The 20,801-nt window shown below is 42.5% G+C and overlaps 1 protein-coding gene across 8 annotated transcripts in view; it reads left to right on the top strand.

The window, feature by feature from the left end:
* Positions 1–14,537: 14,537 nt before the first annotated feature.
* The window catches only part of MAP7D3 (MAP7 domain containing 3), a 45,391-nt gene continuing 39,127 nt past the window's right edge, over positions 14,538–20,801 (top strand). For all 8 annotated transcript variants that reach the window (XM_027722520.2, XM_027722523.2, XM_039386819.1 and 5 more), the window contains exon 1: positions 14,538–14,652. In XM_027722520.2, coding sequence (XP_027578321.1) covers positions 14,574–14,652 — 79 coding nt within the window. In that variant the 5' untranslated portion in view covers positions 14,538–14,573. The remainder of the gene's footprint in view (positions 14,653–20,801) is intronic.

Below are 20,801 nucleotides of genomic sequence, written 5' to 3'. Positions count from 1 at the left end.
CCTCTGCTCGTGGTGTTTGGGAGCTGGAGTGAGCTTTCAGCTGTGCTCTTCCAGCTCACTTCTAATTGAATTTTGCTTTAATGTTTGTACATGAGAAGGAGTGATAATTGAAGGGGAGGAGATGCTGCTCGAGTCAGAAGTGTGTAGGTTCAGCTGATTTATAGCAGGTGGTAACCAGGGCCTCACTGGATTGTTCCCACTGGGAAAAAAAAAATCAGATATTTAACAATACTGAGCCTTGTTTGCTTGAACACAGAAGAGCACCAAGACCTATTCACTGTTTCCAAAACAGGGTCATTACACCCAAGACAGTCTCTTCTTCTGTTATTTCAGGAGTTCATTAAATTACTCCTTTTCTCACTGACACACAAACCACCCAGCTTGCCTCAAATCCTCTACCCTTTACCTTTGCAAGTACAAGCTTTGACATGCAGCCCATTGTTTTGGCTGGGAAACCAAAGAGAAATATCCAGCCTCACCCTCATTAGAGAAATAGGTGGTAATTGGTCTTTTTATTCAGTTTCCAAGATGCCAATGGTAAGTGAACCACCAGCTTTAACCAAGTCTGCAGTAGAAGCACCCTCCACCTCACATGAAGCATTCATAATTCCTGATTTATTCCATTCTGCCACAGCCCAGTGGAGATAAATTTCAGATCAGATGCTACACAGAATCCTTCTGTGCTGTATCCTACATTTAGTCACTCCACACAGGCTTGCACCCTATTTCATTTCCAGTGTTCAACCGTGCAGTGTGCTCAAGTGGATGGTTTCTTAAGGGTTGTACTGCATCAGAGGCTTTTATGGAAAATTGTTCCACAAAAGCAGGATGAAATCTGAATGCAGAGGAAAGCTTTGTGCTTGTACCACTTCTCTCTGTAACTGAGGCATTTGTCTGAAAAGCAGAAGCAGCATGAGTAGTTCTCCTTTTATTTCTGCAGGTGGCACCAAGCATTTAGCTCTGAGACATATTTGTTCTTTTAAACCTATTTTGAATACCTAAAAGGTGGTCTCTGTGCTATTCTACCAACCCTTCCCATGTCACAACCAGGGCATTTAGAGGCAAGGCTAGTGCTATGCTGTGCAGAGCCTCTTGCAGTGGAATATCCTGCTCGCCTGCAGACCCTCTGCAGCTGCACATGGTCTCTCTGCAGCTCTGTCAGCCCATGTTCCAGGACCAGCTGGTCAGTGGTTCACCCATCAATCCTCGTTGTCTCTGGGATGGTTGTGGAAATTGAGGTGTGAGGCATGGGTAGCCCCAGCCAGGGGGAAGACTGGACAGAAGCCAGTGGCATGAGTGCGGATGGGGTTACAGCTGAAGCAATCCAACAGCTTGGAAGGGATATCACTGACTAGTCCCCTGTCCCAGCCCTGCAGCCCTACCCACGCCTTGCACCACCCACCCAGCTTGTCTGAGCTGCTGTGGGCAGCTCTACCCTCAGGTCCCTTCCACAGGGTTGGTTTCCTGCTGATTTTAGAGACAGAGACACCAAAGGGCTGGTGTTGCACATCCAGGGCAACCTTTGAGCAGTGGAATCTGCAGAGCTGCATGCTCAGACCACACCAGAGAGTCCTGTTCCATGACAGCTCTGGCTAATCCGCACCCCACAATGATTTGGTGAGACAGGGAAAGATCCAGGACTAAAGTGGATCCTGGTCAAGAAATATAAACTAAACATCCATATTCCTAACCACTTGCCATCACTGTAAAACTTCAATGCCACAGTCACAACTCTCAGATTTGCCAAATATAAGCTCACACACACATCCAGTCCGGGTGTTTTGAGTTTGCAAGGCTCAGTTGGGGATTATCCGTCTTTGACAGTCACCTTTTTGGGTGCTCCTTCACACAGATGGCCCGACTGGCTGCATTGTGTCCAAATCAGATTGCATTTCACTGCAGCCCTTTGGAGCTGTTACTCTATCCCCAGGCTAACATATCTCCCATACTCACGTGCAAAGCAGAGAGAGACAGCTCAGTGGCCTGAACCCAAAAACGTAATGACTTATTAATTTAGCAAGGCATTTAATTCACCACTGGCAGCACTGGTTGAAGAGCAAAATGAGGAAATCAGATTCATCCTTGTCTCCAATGTATCAAAATAAAAGAACATCTATAGCATTTCACAGCACACTCAGAGCAACCAGGAGCTCCTGGGCTGAACATTGGAGGAAATAATTGGAAATCGATGATGCTCCATCCTCCTCCAGCCCTGCTCTACACAGGACTTTGCAGTCTGCCCGAATTGTCCAGAGGTTTTGCACTGCACCAACTATTGTTATATTTCACAATATTTTACTCTGATTTTCTTCTCTTTCCCATTGTTTGGGAAACAAAAGAGAAATATCCAACCTCGCCTCTCATTACGGAAATAGGTGGTAATTGACCCTTTTATTAAGTTTCCAAGATCCCCATGGTAAGTGAACCACCAGCTCAAACCAAGTCTATGGTAAATTTAGAACTGATGAAGGTTTTTCTTGATTCCCTTGTGCCATAGGGGCAGAAACTCCCTGATTATTTCCCCTTAAGAAGAATTTCTGGCCTACCACTGAGTGAGCTGCTGTGTACTGAACCATGTACTTGTCAGAATATGTTATAGAAACATTTTAATACTTAAAAGGTAGACAGTGTCTCATAATTTCAAAGCACTGTATAACCACTAACTACTTGAGGTTCATGTCATCACCTTTAAGCAATAAGGAACTACTACTGAAAAGTAAGCAGCAGTCAACACTTACTACCCTAAGGTCTGAACTACAGTAGTTATTTTTCCAGGTGTGGAACAGCAAAAAAATCGAGTTTGCTTAGATGTCACTGTACAGTAATAACTGGTAAACATCAGTATTTAAATGAAACTTCAAATGGAAACTTCCCACCCCCATCCACTCTCCCACCCACTCACCAGCCAAATTTGTACAGCTGAAGTGCTGCCATCACAGGACTTGTTACAACTTCTTTTCACACGAGTTACACAGCCCTGACACCACTTTGAGCAGTGGGGTGCAAGTTGGTTGAAAATCCTGCCCCTGGGAATTGCCTGAGAAAAGACAAGGCTCCAGCCCTGGCAGGCTGAGCAGGTTGTTGTCTTACTAAGAAGAAGAACCAGTATTACTGGTGGAAAGCCAGCACCTCATGCTCAACCTTTCTGAGGCTCTGGTTGCTTTTCTTTTTCATTTCCTATAGAAGAACAAGCTTCAAAGAACTCCTGTGTCAGCCACCTGCTTTGATCCAGGGCTAAAACACCTTGAAAGTGGGAATCTTGGATACCAAAGCAGGTGCTGCTTCACCACTGTAAGGCAAAGGAAAATCTTTAGGGCTTTACAAACTTCTCTGCCTTTTTCTTCTTCACTGAACAAACCATTCAACCTCAAGAACACATTTACAGCTGAGTTTATACACAGATGGGTATTATGGCACTGTGTTCACAGTCACTTATACCAGGCCACTTAGCACGAGATTTCAGACCACTCAGAGCTCACTGCTGGTGACTGGAGACAGAAACCTTCACACATGGAAGCAGAAGTCGTGGCAAATAAACCAGTGGAAACTCTATTAGCAGTGCTGTGACCTGTGCTAAAGCAGTCATACTGAAAGCCGCTAACTCCCAGAAAACAAGAGCCTGAGAGGTTTCTGTTAGCAGAGTAAGAGGGTCAGAGAGTACCAAAACTGAAGAGCCTGGAAAAGCCCACAGTACACGTGCTCAGTGCTTGACTGAAGCTGCTTTGCTGGGTACTTTGTGTTCAGTGGTTGATGGATGCTGTTCATGGTTCACTGTCCCTGGGTACAGCTGGGGAGAATTACCCAACTATACTACTATGTCTCATTTATTTCAGAAATATTTAAATGTCTTGCTGATTTGGCCCTTACATTTCTAGAAGGAACAAATGTGGCTGTCCTTGCCAAAGACATAAATAAATGTAAATCTAGAAGGCAACAGATCGGACAGAGCGGATTTCATGGGGGGGCTACAACCCTGCATGTTGCTGAACCCATGGCTCCCAGCATCAACTTATTCATCATGATGCACTTACCTCTTATTTTACACTCACAATGCTTTGAAGAACTGAGCCATTGCTCATTACTGACAGCTACCCTGGAGGCCTAATTGCAGAGCACCTCCCTGGTTGCTTTGGAGGGACTGGATAACTGGTCCTGCAGGCAGAGTGGCACTGCCAGACTTTTAGCATCTGCATTATTTGTATCTCTGACTTAGAAAATGCCAGGTACCATAAAAAAGACTCACATACATAGACAGGCCACATGCACAGAATCCATGCAGGGACCTCTTGTTACCTACCTGTTTAAACAGATAATTTTATAATAGTAATTTTGATTTATTAATTTCCTTTTTCATAAGCACATGTCCTTTATCTATGATGCAAAGCTTAATTCTGTTGCAACTTGGAGACCCAATTTGAAATATGTTCTTCTAGGAAAACTAGCAAATGCTTTCTTTAGATTTTAATCTTGAAGACTTCCCAAAACTACCATTAAATAAAAATGTGAAGGCCAAGGAACTATAGAATGATTAACTTTTGAGTTAGAAAATGCTGAGAAACATATGGCCTTTCTCTTCCTGCTCCATGCCACCAGTGAGAGCTTTAAATGAAGAGCAATCCACACGGGAAACCTGCTTATGACAGATGCTCGTGATTTGTTAGGGCTGTCCCTGCAATGCAATCCACAGTTTCAAGAATAAATAGCACTGCTGTGATTCTGCAGTAGCAAATTCACAAAACAACCCTACTGTGCAGGGAAACTGGCCACAGATGGGCTGATGCTTGAGTTTTAATGCTCTCAGCTCCAAAACTGGCCATTTATCACTCCTTCTGGAGTCTGAGGTCCTCAGTAGCGCAGCTCTTGTTGGGTTGGTGTGTACCAAGAACTGTCTAATGGGTCCAAAAGTGACCTATGAGTGAAATTCGGAAAATAAAAAAAGTGTAAAAAGGGAGTGTTGTGTGTGTAAAATGAGCAGGAGTCTGATCAGGATCTGAGCCTGCCTCTCTTACTGTGTGTGCATGGATGTGTGGGTGCAGGGAGGCAGAGGAAATATGTGAGAGAAGCCATAAAGGCCCCCAGATAATGCCTCCAAAGTATTTCTAAGCCGTTGCACAAGAAACAATATACAGAGACTTAAATTCAGGCACAAGGGATCTATTTACGTGCACAGAAGAATCCTCATGTGGAATACGCTTACAAAGAACCTTCTTTAGGCAAAACAAACAAACAAACACTGGAGTCATTTATCTCCTTGCCCTCTTTCTGTGCTGGAATACAGGAGCTTCACAGTGTTACACAGTCCCAAACCGTGTCAGGGGCCTCTCGCTGTCCCTGCAGAATCCCACTTCAGTTCATTCAGCTGGTCAGGAGGAGAGGGTTCGTTTCATGGGAGGACAAGGTAGGGTCTATGGTGAAGCAGCCTGTGAGACCAGGGTCTTTCCAAGCCATGCAAGAAGCCGGTGGGAATTGCCAAAGCAGAAATCTCCAAGCCAAAAGAGGAAGGAACATTGTAGAGTTCATTAACAGCTACACCGCTAAAACTCTTCTCCAAATACTTTTTCTTACAGAAAGAAACTTCTCTGTGTTCGCCTAAGCATTATTTCAGTATGGAAAAAAAAAAATCTTCCTTACTGCTGCTGAATAGGACCCAAAACCATCAGCCCATATTGAACTTGGTAAGGATGGATTAATTGAATGGGGAGAGGCAAATTCAGCAGCAGAATTAACAGATTGTAATTCCCAGGCAAGAAATGGAACCACGGCTTCTCAGAATGATGAATGCAGCCAGCAAGGGTCCCCTTACGAGCTGCTTAGAACAGAAGCTTGATGGTGTTGGGATAAAGGAGGGATTTTCAGGTAGGTAAATGCCAAAATACTGCAGAAAGCTGAAATTTTGATTAAATTGGATCCACCTATTAAATGCAATCATAAAATTATTAATGGATTTTTGTGTTTTGATGGATTTTTGCTGTTTCTGCTGAAAAGTTGTTTTTTCTTCCTCTTCTTTGTGAGTGGGACAGTGCAACCATCACTTCCAGGGTTCTCCTTGTCTCGAGTTGGCTCTCCTTTGGAATGGGAATGGCCAGGCAAAAGGTTGCACACTGCCTGTACTGAACTTGTGTAGGGAATCCAGACAATGTAACAAGGCTATTAAATCCCGTCCTGACAAGAAATCTAGGGAGAGCAGGTGGCAGTATGAAGCAAAAGGTCTACACAGAGTTTGGGAAACGGGAGCTATTTCTGACAAATCTCATTCTTACTGCAGGCAGAGCCACTCTTCAAACTCCAGGCAAACATCTTACATCAACGTAGGAAAGCAAACACTTCAGAAAAAGTTTCTGTCCTTGTGCTAAGAACCTTCCCCATCATCACTACAACCTGCTCTTTATTCTTACTTTTTCCCAAGGCAGTGAGGCACTTTTCAGGGACTCTGCCATGCTCTGCCAAGGAGCTCTGCACATAATAAAATTAGCATGACCGACTGCTCTTCTTTGTTCCAGCAGACTTCTTGTAGAACAGATCTTTCAAAAGAAGCGACCTTTGAGCTGTGAGGAAGAAAAACATCTGAGCAGCGCTGAGTTACTGAGAAATATTTTCATGCTCAAGTAACTGAAAAATTATTCTGCATCCTCATATTCTCCATAAGTGCTTGCTTCCAGGCAGGGATCAATCAGACAGATTTTTAGATCATTATATAGATTTGAGGAGTCATTTAAGAGTCTTTAAAAAATGTCCTCTCAGATGCACAGCACTGCTGGCATAATACTCTAACTCTCCACATTGGTGTTTTATCTCAACACCACTTGGAACACTAAAATATTCATAAAAAAGCACTACCAGAATATATTATCTCATCAGCACATGATGATAAGATTAATTTGTTTGGTGTTAAAAGTGATAAGGATTACCATATCAGTGTTCTGCTTGTTGGAATGATATTACCTAGTGCTATTGAAGGTAATCACATCAAAATTCTGGATAATTTCAAATGATTCAGTAATAATTACCAGATTGTGCTGTAGGCAAAGGGAGATGCTGGAATCTGCACAGTCAGTGCCAAATTTGTATAATGACTCAGTGTGATGGGATTTGTACCTTAAGAATATTGACTGAGCTGGTTCTCCTTAATCTTTTCTCTGGGAATTGTACTGCTCCAAATCAGAGCAGGACAGGAGGCAAACGAGTAAGAAAATGATTTTAAAAATAAGCCAGCTTTTTTGCAGTAAATTCTGGACCAGATTTGGGCTCTTTGGGGCAGGGAGTAGCCTACTGCAGTTTCTGTTTAGCCACTTCTCCTGCAGGCTCCTAGACCCTGTGGCAACATAAATAAATAGCCAGTGATGACTGACACATGCAGTGAGCACTTGAACACAGAGCATCTCAGTTTGGTTGAAGAGACACAGCTTTTACACACAATGTTAGGTAGTCACTTTCACAAGAATTGACCCAAGAGTTTAACGTTTATTATTTACTGTTATTTGTTTACTAACTTCAGTGTGCTCAGCCTACCAGACAGAGACATAAATACAGCAACTGTCAACCTTGGAGAGAGCTTGTGCTTGAAGGAAAGCCACAGAATAAATAAGTAGATATATAAACACTGAAAAGACAAGAGATGGTGAGAACGGACTTACGGATCCCCATTTTGACCCCTGCAGGAACTAAAATTTGAATGGAAATATGTATGTTAAGGCAACACATAGGTGCTATTTCATGAAATGAGAACTATTGGGCCTGCACAGGATTGCAGACAGGAAAGGAGTGGACCTGTTTCCACATATATTACATGTGCATGTTCTTTCTCACTTAAGTCCTTTCTGTATAAATATGTCTCCTGCCTTTACAAAACTATTATACAAAGGATGGTCTAAGACACAGAACTGGTGTCATACACGAAAGCATCAAATCTTTTCTGCCAGCCACCCAAGCAGCCACAAGTCTTCCCTTGAACTCATTTGTCTTTTGTCACTGCTTAGAACACTCTGTCTAAATTTAGAAGGCAGTTCTGCAATCCTTGCATTGAATAATACTTGTTCTGGCCAATAATCCCAAACCCCACTAGCAGGAATGCTAGAATCACAGAAACACAGAGCTGGAACAGACCTCGAGAGGTCATGCAGTCCTTCCTCCTGCCCTCTGATCAGACCTGCCTTCCTGGGCTGACACTCATCCAGCCACACATCTCCCATGTTGGAGCTTTACTGCTTTTCCAGCAATCTATCTCACTATACTTCCCTATCCCTACCTGATGTTTTCCTTAAAATAAAACAACCTTCCCTGATTAAAATCAACTCTATTGTGTTTTATTCTCTCTGTTTCAAAGAAAGCAGATTATCAACCTTCATTTACCTCTTCTTTAGACTAAAAAAAAAAAAAAATATAAATCCCAATTCTTTACCTTTCCTCATTTATATTCTCATTATTTTTGCTGACTTCCTCTAGATGTTCTCCAGATGGGATGTATCTTCTAGGGCAACACCCCAACAGTGGTCCTGGGATGAGTGAGAAGAGGGGAGCTGTGTGTCCCAGAGCCCACCCTCTGTCCCTGCTCTCAGCCAGGGTGCTTCCCTTTTCACAATACCAGGGCACTGTTGACTCATGCTCAGCTTGTGACATCCCAGATTATTTTCTGCTCTATCTGCTATTTAGCAAGCTGTTCTCTGTCGTGTCTTTCTGCATTTAATTGTTCTTGTCTAAATGTTTTATCTTGCATCAGTCCTATTTATCCTCTTTTTCTCCTGCATTATATTTCTAACTTTCAAGATAATTTTGAATCCTAAGCTTGTCCTCTATCAGCAGTGTCCTCTAAGCTTGTCTGCGTATCAGCAGTGCATGCAAATGCTACAGGAATGCCTTCCACTCCATCATCCAGGTAACTAATAAACAAACTGAACCAAGGACAAACTGAAGTCTTCATTCTGTATTTCTTCTATTAAGCAATATTGTCTGATAACTTTACATCTAAGGAATTATTCACCTAGATAAATACAAGTGAACTTGAGTCAGAACTGAGAAATGAGGTCCTTAGAGTACAGATGTATTAGTAACACAGAGGGTTGCAGGTATTTTTTCCCAGCAGGAGAGTAATAAACAAGAATGTGCAGCTAAAGCCCATTTGGAAAGAAGATTGAACAGGCTACAGTATTTTTCATGCCACCAATTTTCTTTCCATCACCACAGCAGTTACATTCACCACAGGAAACCCACTATAATCTGTCACAATATATGCCTTATGCTTTTGGATTTAGAACGTTTTGAGAAACTTTTTAATAATTTTTCAAAATCCCACACATAGATGTGTAGATACATTTAATTTTCCTGCTGTCTTGTTTTAGCTCTTACTCAGCAAGACTCTGACATAAATAAAGTTGAATACACACAAACATTTTATAGTTAGATACCTCAATGATCAAAGCAATTATGACCTGTAGGCTCACAGAAAATTTGGGGGCTGGTTTTTTTTGAACTAGAATATAAAAACAGATTTCAGAATAAGTCCACCCAAGTGCAACATCTAATACTGTGTAACACGGGATACTGTGGGAAACAGGGTAAGAAATAGATTAATAGGTGATTGCTTCTTCCTCTAATGCCCTCTCCAGTTCTACCAATGGTGTAAGTATTTTCTGAGTTAGCATTTCTTTTTGCATCTGGGTCATCACATGTGCAAACTTCTACTTGACTGATTTCAGCTACTGTTATTTCAACTAATTTCAGTTTTCCTTAAACTAAAATGGATAGTGTAAACCTCCTGGAATTTCACATTGCATGCAGTGCCAGGGCTTTATTGATTCTCATCTCATAATGCCAACATGCATCCATCAGTGATTTGGCCTGAGACATTTTTGAAAGATTGGTCAGAAACTATCACATGAAAATTAAAAGGACGAAGAAATGACTGCAGAATTAAATTATTCATTTTTCCATGGGGACGATGGAAAAAAGGACAGTCTTTAAAGGATTAGAATAAATCAGTACTGCAATCAAATCTGCAAATGCTGCAAAATTAAAGGGTGATTGCAAGTGCTGCTGAAGCCACACGAGGTCAAAATTTTAATGAAGTTCCACTGAAAATGCACTAAAAGCAGTAATTGCACGACTGAACTGAAAATCTGAGAAACAAGGTTAAAAAGGAAATAAGATGGATGTTACATTTGCAGTTTCTGAAACATTAGCTCAAACGTTCCTTAACTGCTCATCAGAGAAAAAGATAACACATTTTCCACACTGGGACAGATTTTTCTCAGTTCAGTTCCTGTGTGCCTAAAGATAAAAGACATGCTTATCAAGCAGTATATAGATGTATGGAGAGCAGGGAGGGTCAATGCCCCACTTCTGCCTCAAGAGTCCTTTTATGTCTCATGAATTTGTATGTACTTGGCCTTTTTATTTTAAGTTTACAACCTCCACTGCACCACCACAAACATCCTGAGTGTGCAACACTTGGTTTATTTCCCTTCCTGTAATTCATACCATCTACTCTGATGTGCAGAATATCAGGCGTGGTAAATTGCAAGCAGTGAGACCACTTGTATATGTATCTGTTGAAATGGAAGGAGCAGAAAATGCCACCTCATTTGAAAATTAATTTTGGTTGCCCATCCTGTTTGCAAGCATTCCCTTCAGCAGAGTGATTCCTCCCATGCCAATTGTCTCATTTTTCTCAGAGGAACAAAAATGGATAAATAGACTCTGACCTCTTTTATTGCGAAGTGTGTTAAGGAAAAGGGCAAGTTAAAGAAAAGATATGTAACCTAATAAAAATTCAGAGGCACTTCAAAACATGCATGAGCACTTTATTCTTACATCTTCCTAACTATATATTACTTCTGGAGCTTGCAAAACATAAAAATTACAGTCTATCAGGTAGTTTGACTATTTTTTTTGTACCACACCAAGTGTACTTTGTTATGTTAAGAATCAATACAAACCATTTTGATGATATTTTCTGATGGTTGCTGATGAAAGGAAGATGGAAAAAAACAGGACTATGGAACAAGGAATCAAGAAATCTGGGCTGGGCTTTTCGCTGTGTTGCTTTGTTCATGACATAACTAGAGACTTTGATTTCAGTGACTCAGTTTTCTCATCTGTAAAACAAGGGTAACATTTGAATGTCTCTCAGTGGAATGGTGAAATTTAATTTCAGCATGTGTATAAAGCATGTGGAGCTTGCTAAGTGGCAAGATGTTATTACTACATATTATAAATATAAACCTGGGAAATTTGGCACCAAATGTGTAGGGTTTTTTTCCCCTTTATTTATTTATTTCCCCTGTTGTTTTAAATATTAATAATTGACATTCTAATAACACGGAGAGGAAACAACAGACAAAGGATTCTCTGCACACACATATAGCCAATATAACAAAAAAAAAAAAAAAAAGAAACAAAGAATAGGGCAAGTCTGTGGTTTGAATATTCAAGTTAAAATGGAGCCCTGCTCAGAATATTTGTAAGGTTCCTTTTTTTACTCCCTCGAAATACTACATGATTTTACTGCTGTTTTTTTGGCATTCATCACATTCATGGGATGATTCTTTGGCCCACTGACAAGCAAACTTTCTGGTCATGATTGCAAAGGGAATTTTCTTCATAAGGTCCAAAGAGCCTGCCCTTCAATATGACCACAGATGCTGCTTTGTCCTCACTCTTCTCATGGCGTAAACCCTGAGGCAAAATAAGAAAAGATTATTCCTGAATTTATTGATAATCAACTAGGCAGCAAAATAAGAAACAAGTGACAAATTCAAGTTAACATAGAGCAATGTCTGGGAATTCATTCAATAGGGTTTCAATAATTTTTTTTCCCTGACTGGCTGGACCCCTTCACCCTTATCCCGCTCTTCTTTTGGAAACACGTACAAAAACAGGGATACTTGAAAGGCGAGACTTCGCTCCCAGCCCTGTCACAAACCAGTGAGCGCTTGGTTAGTGCAGTGAGTGCAACTCAGCTGACAGATTTTTGTGTGCTGCTTTCTTTTGAACCCAGTGCTCCTAAATTTCCACAGTACCAATAATCATGGGATGTGCTTCACCTTTGGACCATGGTCCACTGAGGCCCAGCAAATTGCCTGCAGCACCAGCAGCATCGTCAGCACAGCCTGTGCGAGCCCATCCAGCGGGGTGTGCTTTCCACAGCTTCAGGCCAGAACTGCACAATATCCACCAAACCATCTCCAACTTCCATCCAGACAAGTTGAGACTATAACTTGGTGTACTGTCTGAAATTTTTGCCCACTTCCCTTTGATGGAGCTCTGTTGGAAAAGTGAGTTTATGGATGGACTGGCAGCTGGCTGGGCAGCATCTCTCCTTGAGAGCTGCTGGAAGGCGGTTCATCACTGTTAACCACAGAATGGTTCGGGTTGAAAGGGAGCTTAAAGTTTGTCCAGTTCCAACCCCCTTGCAGTAGCAGGACGACATTTGCAGTTGTTGTGGGGACACAAATGACCTCTATGCACTGACCTGTGGGGTATTTGGGGAGCTGCATCCTGCCTGTCCTGCTCAGAGGCGGCCGGTGGTGCTGAGCTCTGCAGTGCTGAGTCCACGGGGGACCATGATGGCTCCTGTGGGGTGGCCAGTTCTATCAGCCCCTTTCACAGGCACACACAGAACATTCAAGGTTGGAAGAAACTTTTAAGATCATCAAGTCCAACTGTCAACCCAGCACTGTCACTGTAACCCCTAAACCACTAAACTACATCACCCAGCGTGAGATCCAGATGCCTCCTAAAAACACCTCTGATTTAGTGGACAGTTGGACTGGATGACCTCAAAGGTCTCTTCCAACACTGACGATTCTTTGGTTCTTAACCACATCACCTAGTGCCAGATTCAGATGCCTCTAAAACACCTCCAGGGGTGGTAACTGGGCAGCCCATTCCACTGCCTGACCACCTGAACAGTGAAAATATTTTTCCAATATCTAATCTGAATCTCCCCTGTCTCAGCTTAAGGCCATTTCCTCTGGTCCTCTCACTGCAGGGACGGCAGGAGAGACCGAACCCAGCTCACCTCACCCTCCTGTCAGGGAGTTGTAGGGAGTGATGAGGTGCCCCCTGAGCCTCCTCGAGACTAAACACTCCCAGCTCCCTCAGTCACTCCTCATCACACTTGTTCTGTAGTCCTTCCAGAAGCCTTGTTGCCCTTTGCTGGACATGCACCAGCACCTCAACGTCCTTTTTAAAGTGAGGGGCTGTCACCAAAAACTGGGAAATAAACTCTCTAACCAGTTTGTTGAGTTAGAAAGCCGACATCACTTTATTCAGCACTGAGGTATGTGGGTATCACTTCACCAAACATGTACATCAGTTATCAAAATTTTTTACTATTTATACATTCTAACAAACAAAGGAATTAGTGATTATTTGCTACAAGTTACATACTTCTCTTATTAATTAGTACTCTAACTTCTATTCATTAATGATTCTCTCACTTCTCATGCTAATTTGTCTGCAGGTTCAGTTTCTTCCTTTGGCTCGGGGGGTTTCTTGAGTCGATGGTCTGTGTGTCGGTGGTCGCAGATTCCTCCGCCAGAATCACCTTTTACCCGTTTGGAGCTGATTTCAGCACAATTACCAAGTTGGTTTTATTAGTTTCTTCCTTATCTTGGCAGTCCTGGTTGCCCATAAATTCCACATTCCTTTGTGTCCATTACCAACGGTACATCCCTCTTCCCAAGCCGTGCTAACTTCCTCCCCCAGGTCTGAAAGTCCTACACTTTAATCTGTTTCTCTAACACTCAGACATCACTTAGAGCTCGCTCATTAGCTGCTATTTCATGGATTAAATCTAAATCCACTCTTCTATTAATTTTTATACTTCTTTTCTGTTACATAAGCCTATTCTTATAGCTAATCACAGAATCAACTAGGTTGGAAAAGTCCTCCGAAATCGAGTCCAACCTTTGACTCAACACCACCCACTAGACCATGGCACTGATGCCACATCCAGTCTCTTAAAACCCTCCAGGGACGGTGAATCCACCACGTCCCTGGGCAGCCCATTCCAATGTCTGATCATTTTCTTTGCAGAGAATTTCTTCTTAACGTCTAACCTAAACCTCCCCTGGCACAGCTTAAGACTGTCCCACTGCTGTTCGGATGACGACTGGTTCCGTAGATCATATATCTTTATTCAAAAACAATCACGGGTTAATTCTATTTATCTCTACCAATCGGTACCCGTGGCACCCAGACCAAGATGGGAAGGGTTAAAGACAATTCCAAGCAGTCAGCGGTAGCTATGGTTGTGTACACACAAAACACAGCATTGTGAACAACCCCGTATTCTATACCTCACAAACACAGGACTCTTTATTGATCCTATAGGTTAATCATAACTGTAATTGTTCTTTAGTTCTAACGGTATCGCTTATATGGCTTTACTTATACCGGTTAGATGCTCAGCCCCCGACACAGCCGCGGTTACGCCCACCGGGCACAGCGGGGCCTGAGGGCAGCGCTCGGGGGTCACCGGCCGCTCCCGCCGGGGCGGGCGCGGGGCGGGCGGAGCGTGCGCAGTGCGCGGCCCGGCCCCGGCGCCGCCGGCACTGCCGCGTCCCGCGCTGAAGATGGCGGAGGGCGGCGCGGCGCCCCCGTCCTGCGCTGCCTCCTCCTCCTCCTCCCTGAAGGGGCTGCGGGAGCAGATGGGTGAGAGCGGGCAGCCAGGGGGAAGCGCGGCGGTGTGGGGGATCCGGCGGACCGAGGGCGCGCCTGGGGTGGGGGGGGGGTCCCCCCCATCCCCGGCCCCCGTCCCGGGGCGTGGAAGGGGCACCGCGAGTGGAGGCCGCCCGGCCGGGTCCGTCCTTTCCCGCAGCCCCGGGCGGGAATTGCTGGCTCGGGACCTCCCGCAGCCGCTGGGCAGCGGCAGAGGAGGCTGCGGGAGGGCGGTGTTACGCGAACCGCCCATTTTTCACCGTTTTTCGACGGTCTGAACTTGTCGGTGTCTCTGCGGCGGCTCTTGCCCCGGCGATGTGTCCGGTCCCGAGTGAAGAAGGCAGGGAAGTCCCTGGCGTTGATTCCTAATCAAAGATTGGCTAAAGCCCCGTTTATTTAATTTCATTTCATTTTATTTCTTCTTCTTTTTTTTTTTTAATCTAGTGTTCTCAGAGGGCTAAAGAAGCTCTGCTTTGGGTTTGTCCTTGGCTGTATTTACGTGCCTATTAATACTTACGGTCCTGAATAATATATTTTGAAACCAGCGTTGTGCGTGCATGGTGTGTGTTTGCAGCACAATTTCATGGCACATCTCCACGCAGAAGCTTTGTGGGTGATCCATTAGAAAAGATAAACATTTTCTTATCCCGGACACAAAAAGATAAGGAAAGATAATTGTGGCTTGATCTAAGCTAACTAACTTGGACTTGGTACAAAAACTACTCTGAGAGCCTCTCGCTTGATTGTTTTCAGTGTGTCTGTGTAATTACACAAAGAAGAGTGCTGGCAAAGAGTCCTGAATGCACAGCTCTTCTGGCATTCTTTTTCAGTGTGTTGAGTGTCAGAAATATTACTTAATTACTTTTCGTTTCTGTTTCAAAATCAAGACAGTTTAGTGCTCCAGAAGGATAACGATCTGCCGAAAGATAGCACTTCTCACCTGCACAGGCGGTGTCTATTTGATCCTTAAGCTTCCTGCTAGAGCTGCTGCACTTTATTTTGCATATTGGATGCACTTCTGCGGTGGCTCCGAAGTTCTAAAGACGGGCACCTACATTTTCTGGTAGCTGTCACGACCTAGATTTAGTCCCAAAACCAGAGGGGAAATGCTCCTTGAGCCAGGCAGCTCCATCTCCCTTAAGATATGCACATGTTCTAATATGCACATGGTGTTAAAAAAACAAACCCTCTCACTAGATCCCGGAAAGACTAGACCTTGAAATTTTTTTCCCTGAGGGGGTAGAAGTCACTGAACCAGAATCTAAACTTCAGTGTACATAGAATGCATTTCTAGCACTTGTGTACTTGAAGATAAACTCATTGCTAATGTGCATTGAATCAATGCTGTCTGAGTGTACAGGCCACTGCAGCTCTGCTCCTGACTTCTTGTCAGTAGCGCTCCCTGGAGAAAGCAAATGATGTTTAGAAATCATCCTTGCAATCCCGTGGTTAGCAGTGGAATTGGCACGGTAATTGCCACGGTATTTGCTGCTGTTTGGAGAAGTTGCGAGCAGCAACCAAGTCTGATATCGCGACTGTTTGGAGAGGATGTAGGAGGGGAAAAAAGAGACACCAGAAAGAACCTTGTTTAGTCCCATGCTACCCTTGGGCAGATTGGCGAGGGATATAACTTCCTGCTTTTCTAAGCTCAGTTGGCTGCGTGGGGGGACTCATCAGTTCCAAAATACCTGCTAACTAGAGTACTTGGGCCCAGTTTCTACCTCTCTGTGGGCAATTACGTGCTTTGCTGTCTTAATCAATCTGGAGGGCAAACATCTAGACAAAATAAATACAGTGCTGTGCATCTTTAGTTGTTTACCAGTGAACTTCTGGTTGGGAATCTCACCTTTTAAAGACAATAAGAATCAGAAGCATCTTGCTGAGAAACTACAGCTCTTTCTGGCGGCCTGGCTAGGAGCTGTATGTATACCTTTTGTGTAGTTACCTTTTGCATGGGTTCCTTTTTGGGGACAAGACTGCTGGGTTCTTGTTCCCCACTTCTGCTCTCTGTTACCAGCCTCTTAATATTGGTTTCATCTGTGGCTGGTTGGTGCTGGTTAATTATTTTAAGCCTTTAAAGTGTAGAATCCCACAGTGCAATTTGTAACTAACTTCGGTATCAATGTGCTAAGTTGGGCAAGAAAAATATTCTCTTTAATTCAGGCTAGTATTGAGGTGAGGAAAAGTTGTTTCTCTTTCTTTGAGTATCAACGGTAGTTAAGGTTCTGCAGGCCACATCATGCCTGCAGTGTCAGTTCTGCAGTTCCTTTGTAATAATTTTCTGCCCTGACGCTCCTGTCCAATCTTATGTCCTTTAGGTGGATGACAAAGAGCAGAATTTGCTACTACAACTAGAAGGCAGTTAATATTTCTATCAGTGATGTGTGAACATCCTTTAATATTAGAAGTGAATTGTGGTTGTACACTGTGAAACAACAGTGCATAGATGGCAGCTGCTTACCCCATTCTTGTGATCCATGCTTGCTGCTGTCATCCTTCAGGGATGAAGAGGAATTTTTGCTCCTATTCTAATACCGTAAGCACTGCTGAGCTTGTTAAGATTTGAGAAGAGGGGAATAATCAGTTACTTGTGGTTTACCCAGCATATGAGGTTTTCCTGGATTCGTGTGGGTAATCAGAGTAAAAATACCTATAATTTAAGCTGTTGTATCCCACAGTTATTATTTTATTTTCATTTTCACTGAAATACTAAAATCTCCTGTGCTTTGTAGTATGGGTGGTAGAGAATATGTGTTTGTTTTTACCAGAGCTTGGCTGTGCTATTGTCAGGATTTCCACTTGTACTGAATCGCTGCTGTGAAGATTGTTCAAAACAGTATATTAAAATGCTGTTTGTATGTATTTTCCTTTCCAAGATCTACACGATTTTTTGGGAAACTTGTTTCAGGACATGGGACAAAAATGAAGTGCCTTTTTCAACCAGTCTAGCTGCAGGCATAATTCCCATGACCTGCGTGGCTGAGCCCAGCTTGGTCGGAAGTTGTCTGATAAAATAACAGCTTCATTCCGTCTAATCAGGTTTTTTCTGCCTGTGTAAGTGACACTGTCTGGCTTTCTCCTTCTTGCCTGGAGCACAGTTACTGGTAACAGCTTTACCAAGTGCACATACACAGAATTTGCATGAAAAGAAGGATGGATGGATAACTAATAGTGAAACTAAAGTGGTCAAGCAATTAGTCAGGAACACTTGGAGATTTGTCTGGTCTCTGGGTAATAGTTATAAAACATAATTTAAGAACACAAGTTTGTACCAATACATGTGGAAGTACTGCTCTTATGTATAGTCTTGGTGGCAAAATCCAAGCATTCAGTTATTGTCTTACTTGGTGGTGTTCAAATGAATGCCTCGTGCTTACTCCACGTGTGGAGCAAAGGCAGCCCAGTGTCTGGGGCATCCAGCTGGTGATCACTAGGGCTGCCTCCAGGTTCTTGTTCTGTCAGACTCCTCATAACTTTGGAGAAAGTTTTAAGGTTTTTTTGTGCTTCATCTTTTTTCCCTGCATCAAAGTAGTAACACTGCTTTGCAGAGTGCCAGGGTGATAAATGCAAAGAACTGCACGGAAATTGGATTTCACGTAGATCCCAGTGGTGAGAGAGAACATTTCCAAGTCAGGCTGAGAACTTGATGTAATTGTGATGGCTGTGAGCCTTAATTTCATTTTCTTCTTGTTCGTGGAAATACAATCATACAGGATAATTTCATGCTGATTCATAAAGATGAATGGTACATATTAGGTGCTTAATATTCTAAAGATTACCTCCAGTTGTAAGTGGTTTATATAAAGGTTTTACTATAATTTAAAACTTTAAATTCTTGAGATTTCTCAAAATGCATTTGAGATCCTCCTTGCTGTAAGGAGAAAAAAAGAAACAAGCAAAAAACCCCAACCCAACTATGTGCATATACAGCAAATTTTTTTTTCAGTTTCTTATACAGGATGTTCCATTCTTTACATATTTCTTCATGTGTTAAAATTACAAAATATAAATTTGGATTCCATGCTTCAATTCAGTTGCAAGTATTTAGCCAATAATGACTTGCAAGGGTCATAACTGATGGTGAGAGCAGAGATCCTGTGGCTTACACTATCTCTAGCTGTGCATAGCCTTAAAATGTGACTGGAATTAAGGACTGCTGCTTCTTCATACACTTGTGATTTTCAAAAAGAAAACAGATAGGAATATTTAAAGTACTGATACACTGTTATTAATTGTCAGTTCTTAAAAGTGATAAGAGGGTAAAGGAGGGTTACTATGGGTTGCTGTGAGATAAATATAAGAAATAATGTAGGTTAATCGTAATCTTAGGGGTATCAAATGCTGCTGGTTGTCTTTAAACTTGATAATTGGAGATTCTTGCACTCCTCTTGTAAAAGGATACTCTGACAAAATTCTGAGCATGCAATTTTAATGACTTCTGTTAATATGACTTATCAGGTGACTTGTGATATTTTAAAAACAAAGTGAGGCCTTCAAATTCTTGGTCTGCCACTAATAAATTAGTGGCATTTAGCTTCCAATTATGCAGTTTACAACCAGGTATTTCTTCATTGATGATATGCTTTCAGTGTGTTTTCATATACTTGTCCAATAATTAAAACTGTTCTAGATGCTGGTGATTGGGTGGTTTGGTGCATGGGGTTCCTGGAAGAGAAATCAAATGTTGCTCGAAGTGTTTTTGTTTGAAAGAGACAAACCTCAGCCATCCCCCCTGGATCTGTGGTGTTCACAGAGTGCATAAGTGGAAACAAGTCTTTGCTTTTAAGGAAGGCTGACCTAGTTGCTTGACATTTGTTTTCATCTAAATTATTTTTATATTGCAGTCAGTTTGGAACTTCCTCTTTCTATGTGAAGGATCCACAACTGGAGCTGCCTTTGAAGAAAACAATTACCATTAGTTGTGCTCAGAATACCTCTGTCTTTCCCTATGGTGTTTTTTTTTTCCCATAATTCACAGGGAGTTTTTAAAATACTCTTTTATGAGTACTTAACTGACTCTTAATTTACAGACACACTCTGTTGTTTAAGTGCACTGACCTGAATCTTGGGAGGGAGCAAAGATACTGTAGTGGCTTGTTCTCTGAGCAAGTGTTTTAAACCTCCTGGGTGTCAAAATTCTTCCCCCAAGTCCAAGAAGGATTGGCTACAAGAATAGAGAAATCCTGTAGAGATCTCTATACTTAATATAATTTAATAGAACACATTTATTAATTTGAAAGCTTATCCTCTGTTTAGTTTTCAGATTTCTCTAGAAGATTTTCTGCCATTAGGTAATGAATTAAAAAAATACATAGTCTCTTTATTGGTCTCTTTTGCCCTTTTGTCCTGTTTGGGTTTTTTACAGTCATTTGTTACTTTTCACTTATCTATTCTTCAAGTTCTTTAGGGCAGGGACTGATTCATGGTTACTTTGTTGGGATCTTACATTAGGTGTAGTGGAATGTCTCAGAGCTTTCATTTCTAATTAGTTGAGTGAACTGTACAGCTTTAAGAAAATTTGCAGTTTATTTCCTTTTACATTTTACACCACCCTGTTCTGCTGTAGATGTACAGCAGAGTGTAGTGGATTTGCTGTGTTAAACACACTGTGGGCCTGTCACTGTCCTGGAGCACTGTATTGAGTGACTTGATTTGAGGCTGGAGGCTGCTCTCATGGGGGTAAATGCCAACACAGTCTCTCTTCTTCTGAAGCACACAGTGTTTGAATGAGCTCTGAAGTTGCCATAAGAAATTCATCGGGTGTAAAAGGAAAAAGCAGTAGTTTTCCCTGCTGTTGTGTAAAGGAGCTGTTATCCTTCCAGCTTAAGAAAGCTCAAAATGGTGTTTTCACAGGGTTTGTCTCAAGTTAGTTGGGACTCGCAGTGCTAGGCTGTGTTCTTTGCTGGCATTGTTTGGCTGGGTGTATTAAACAATGGCCACAGCCTGCAAACGAGGACAAAAGCGTTTACAAGGACGTGCTTCCAGCAAGCAAAAGAAACCAGACTGCTCAGGAAAGGGGGGAGTAGTGGATAGAAGATAGCTATTGCCAGCGTTAGGGATAGTGCACTGTAAAAGAAAGAAATAACACAATGAGAAAAACAGATGTGAAATAAGAGAGCAGAAGTTTGTCTTGAAGTTGCTTT

Source organism: Pipra filicauda, unplaced genomic scaffold (assembly GCF_003945595.2).
Source record: "Pipra filicauda isolate LSUMZ 115617 unplaced genomic scaffold, ASM394559v2 scaffold506_size402828_pilon, whole genome shotgun sequence".
Taxonomy (NCBI): domain Eukaryota; kingdom Metazoa; phylum Chordata; class Aves; order Passeriformes; family Pipridae; genus Pipra; species Pipra filicauda.
The sequence above is the reverse complement of the archived record's forward strand: the minus strand, read 5'-3'. Positions and strand labels throughout refer to the sequence as shown.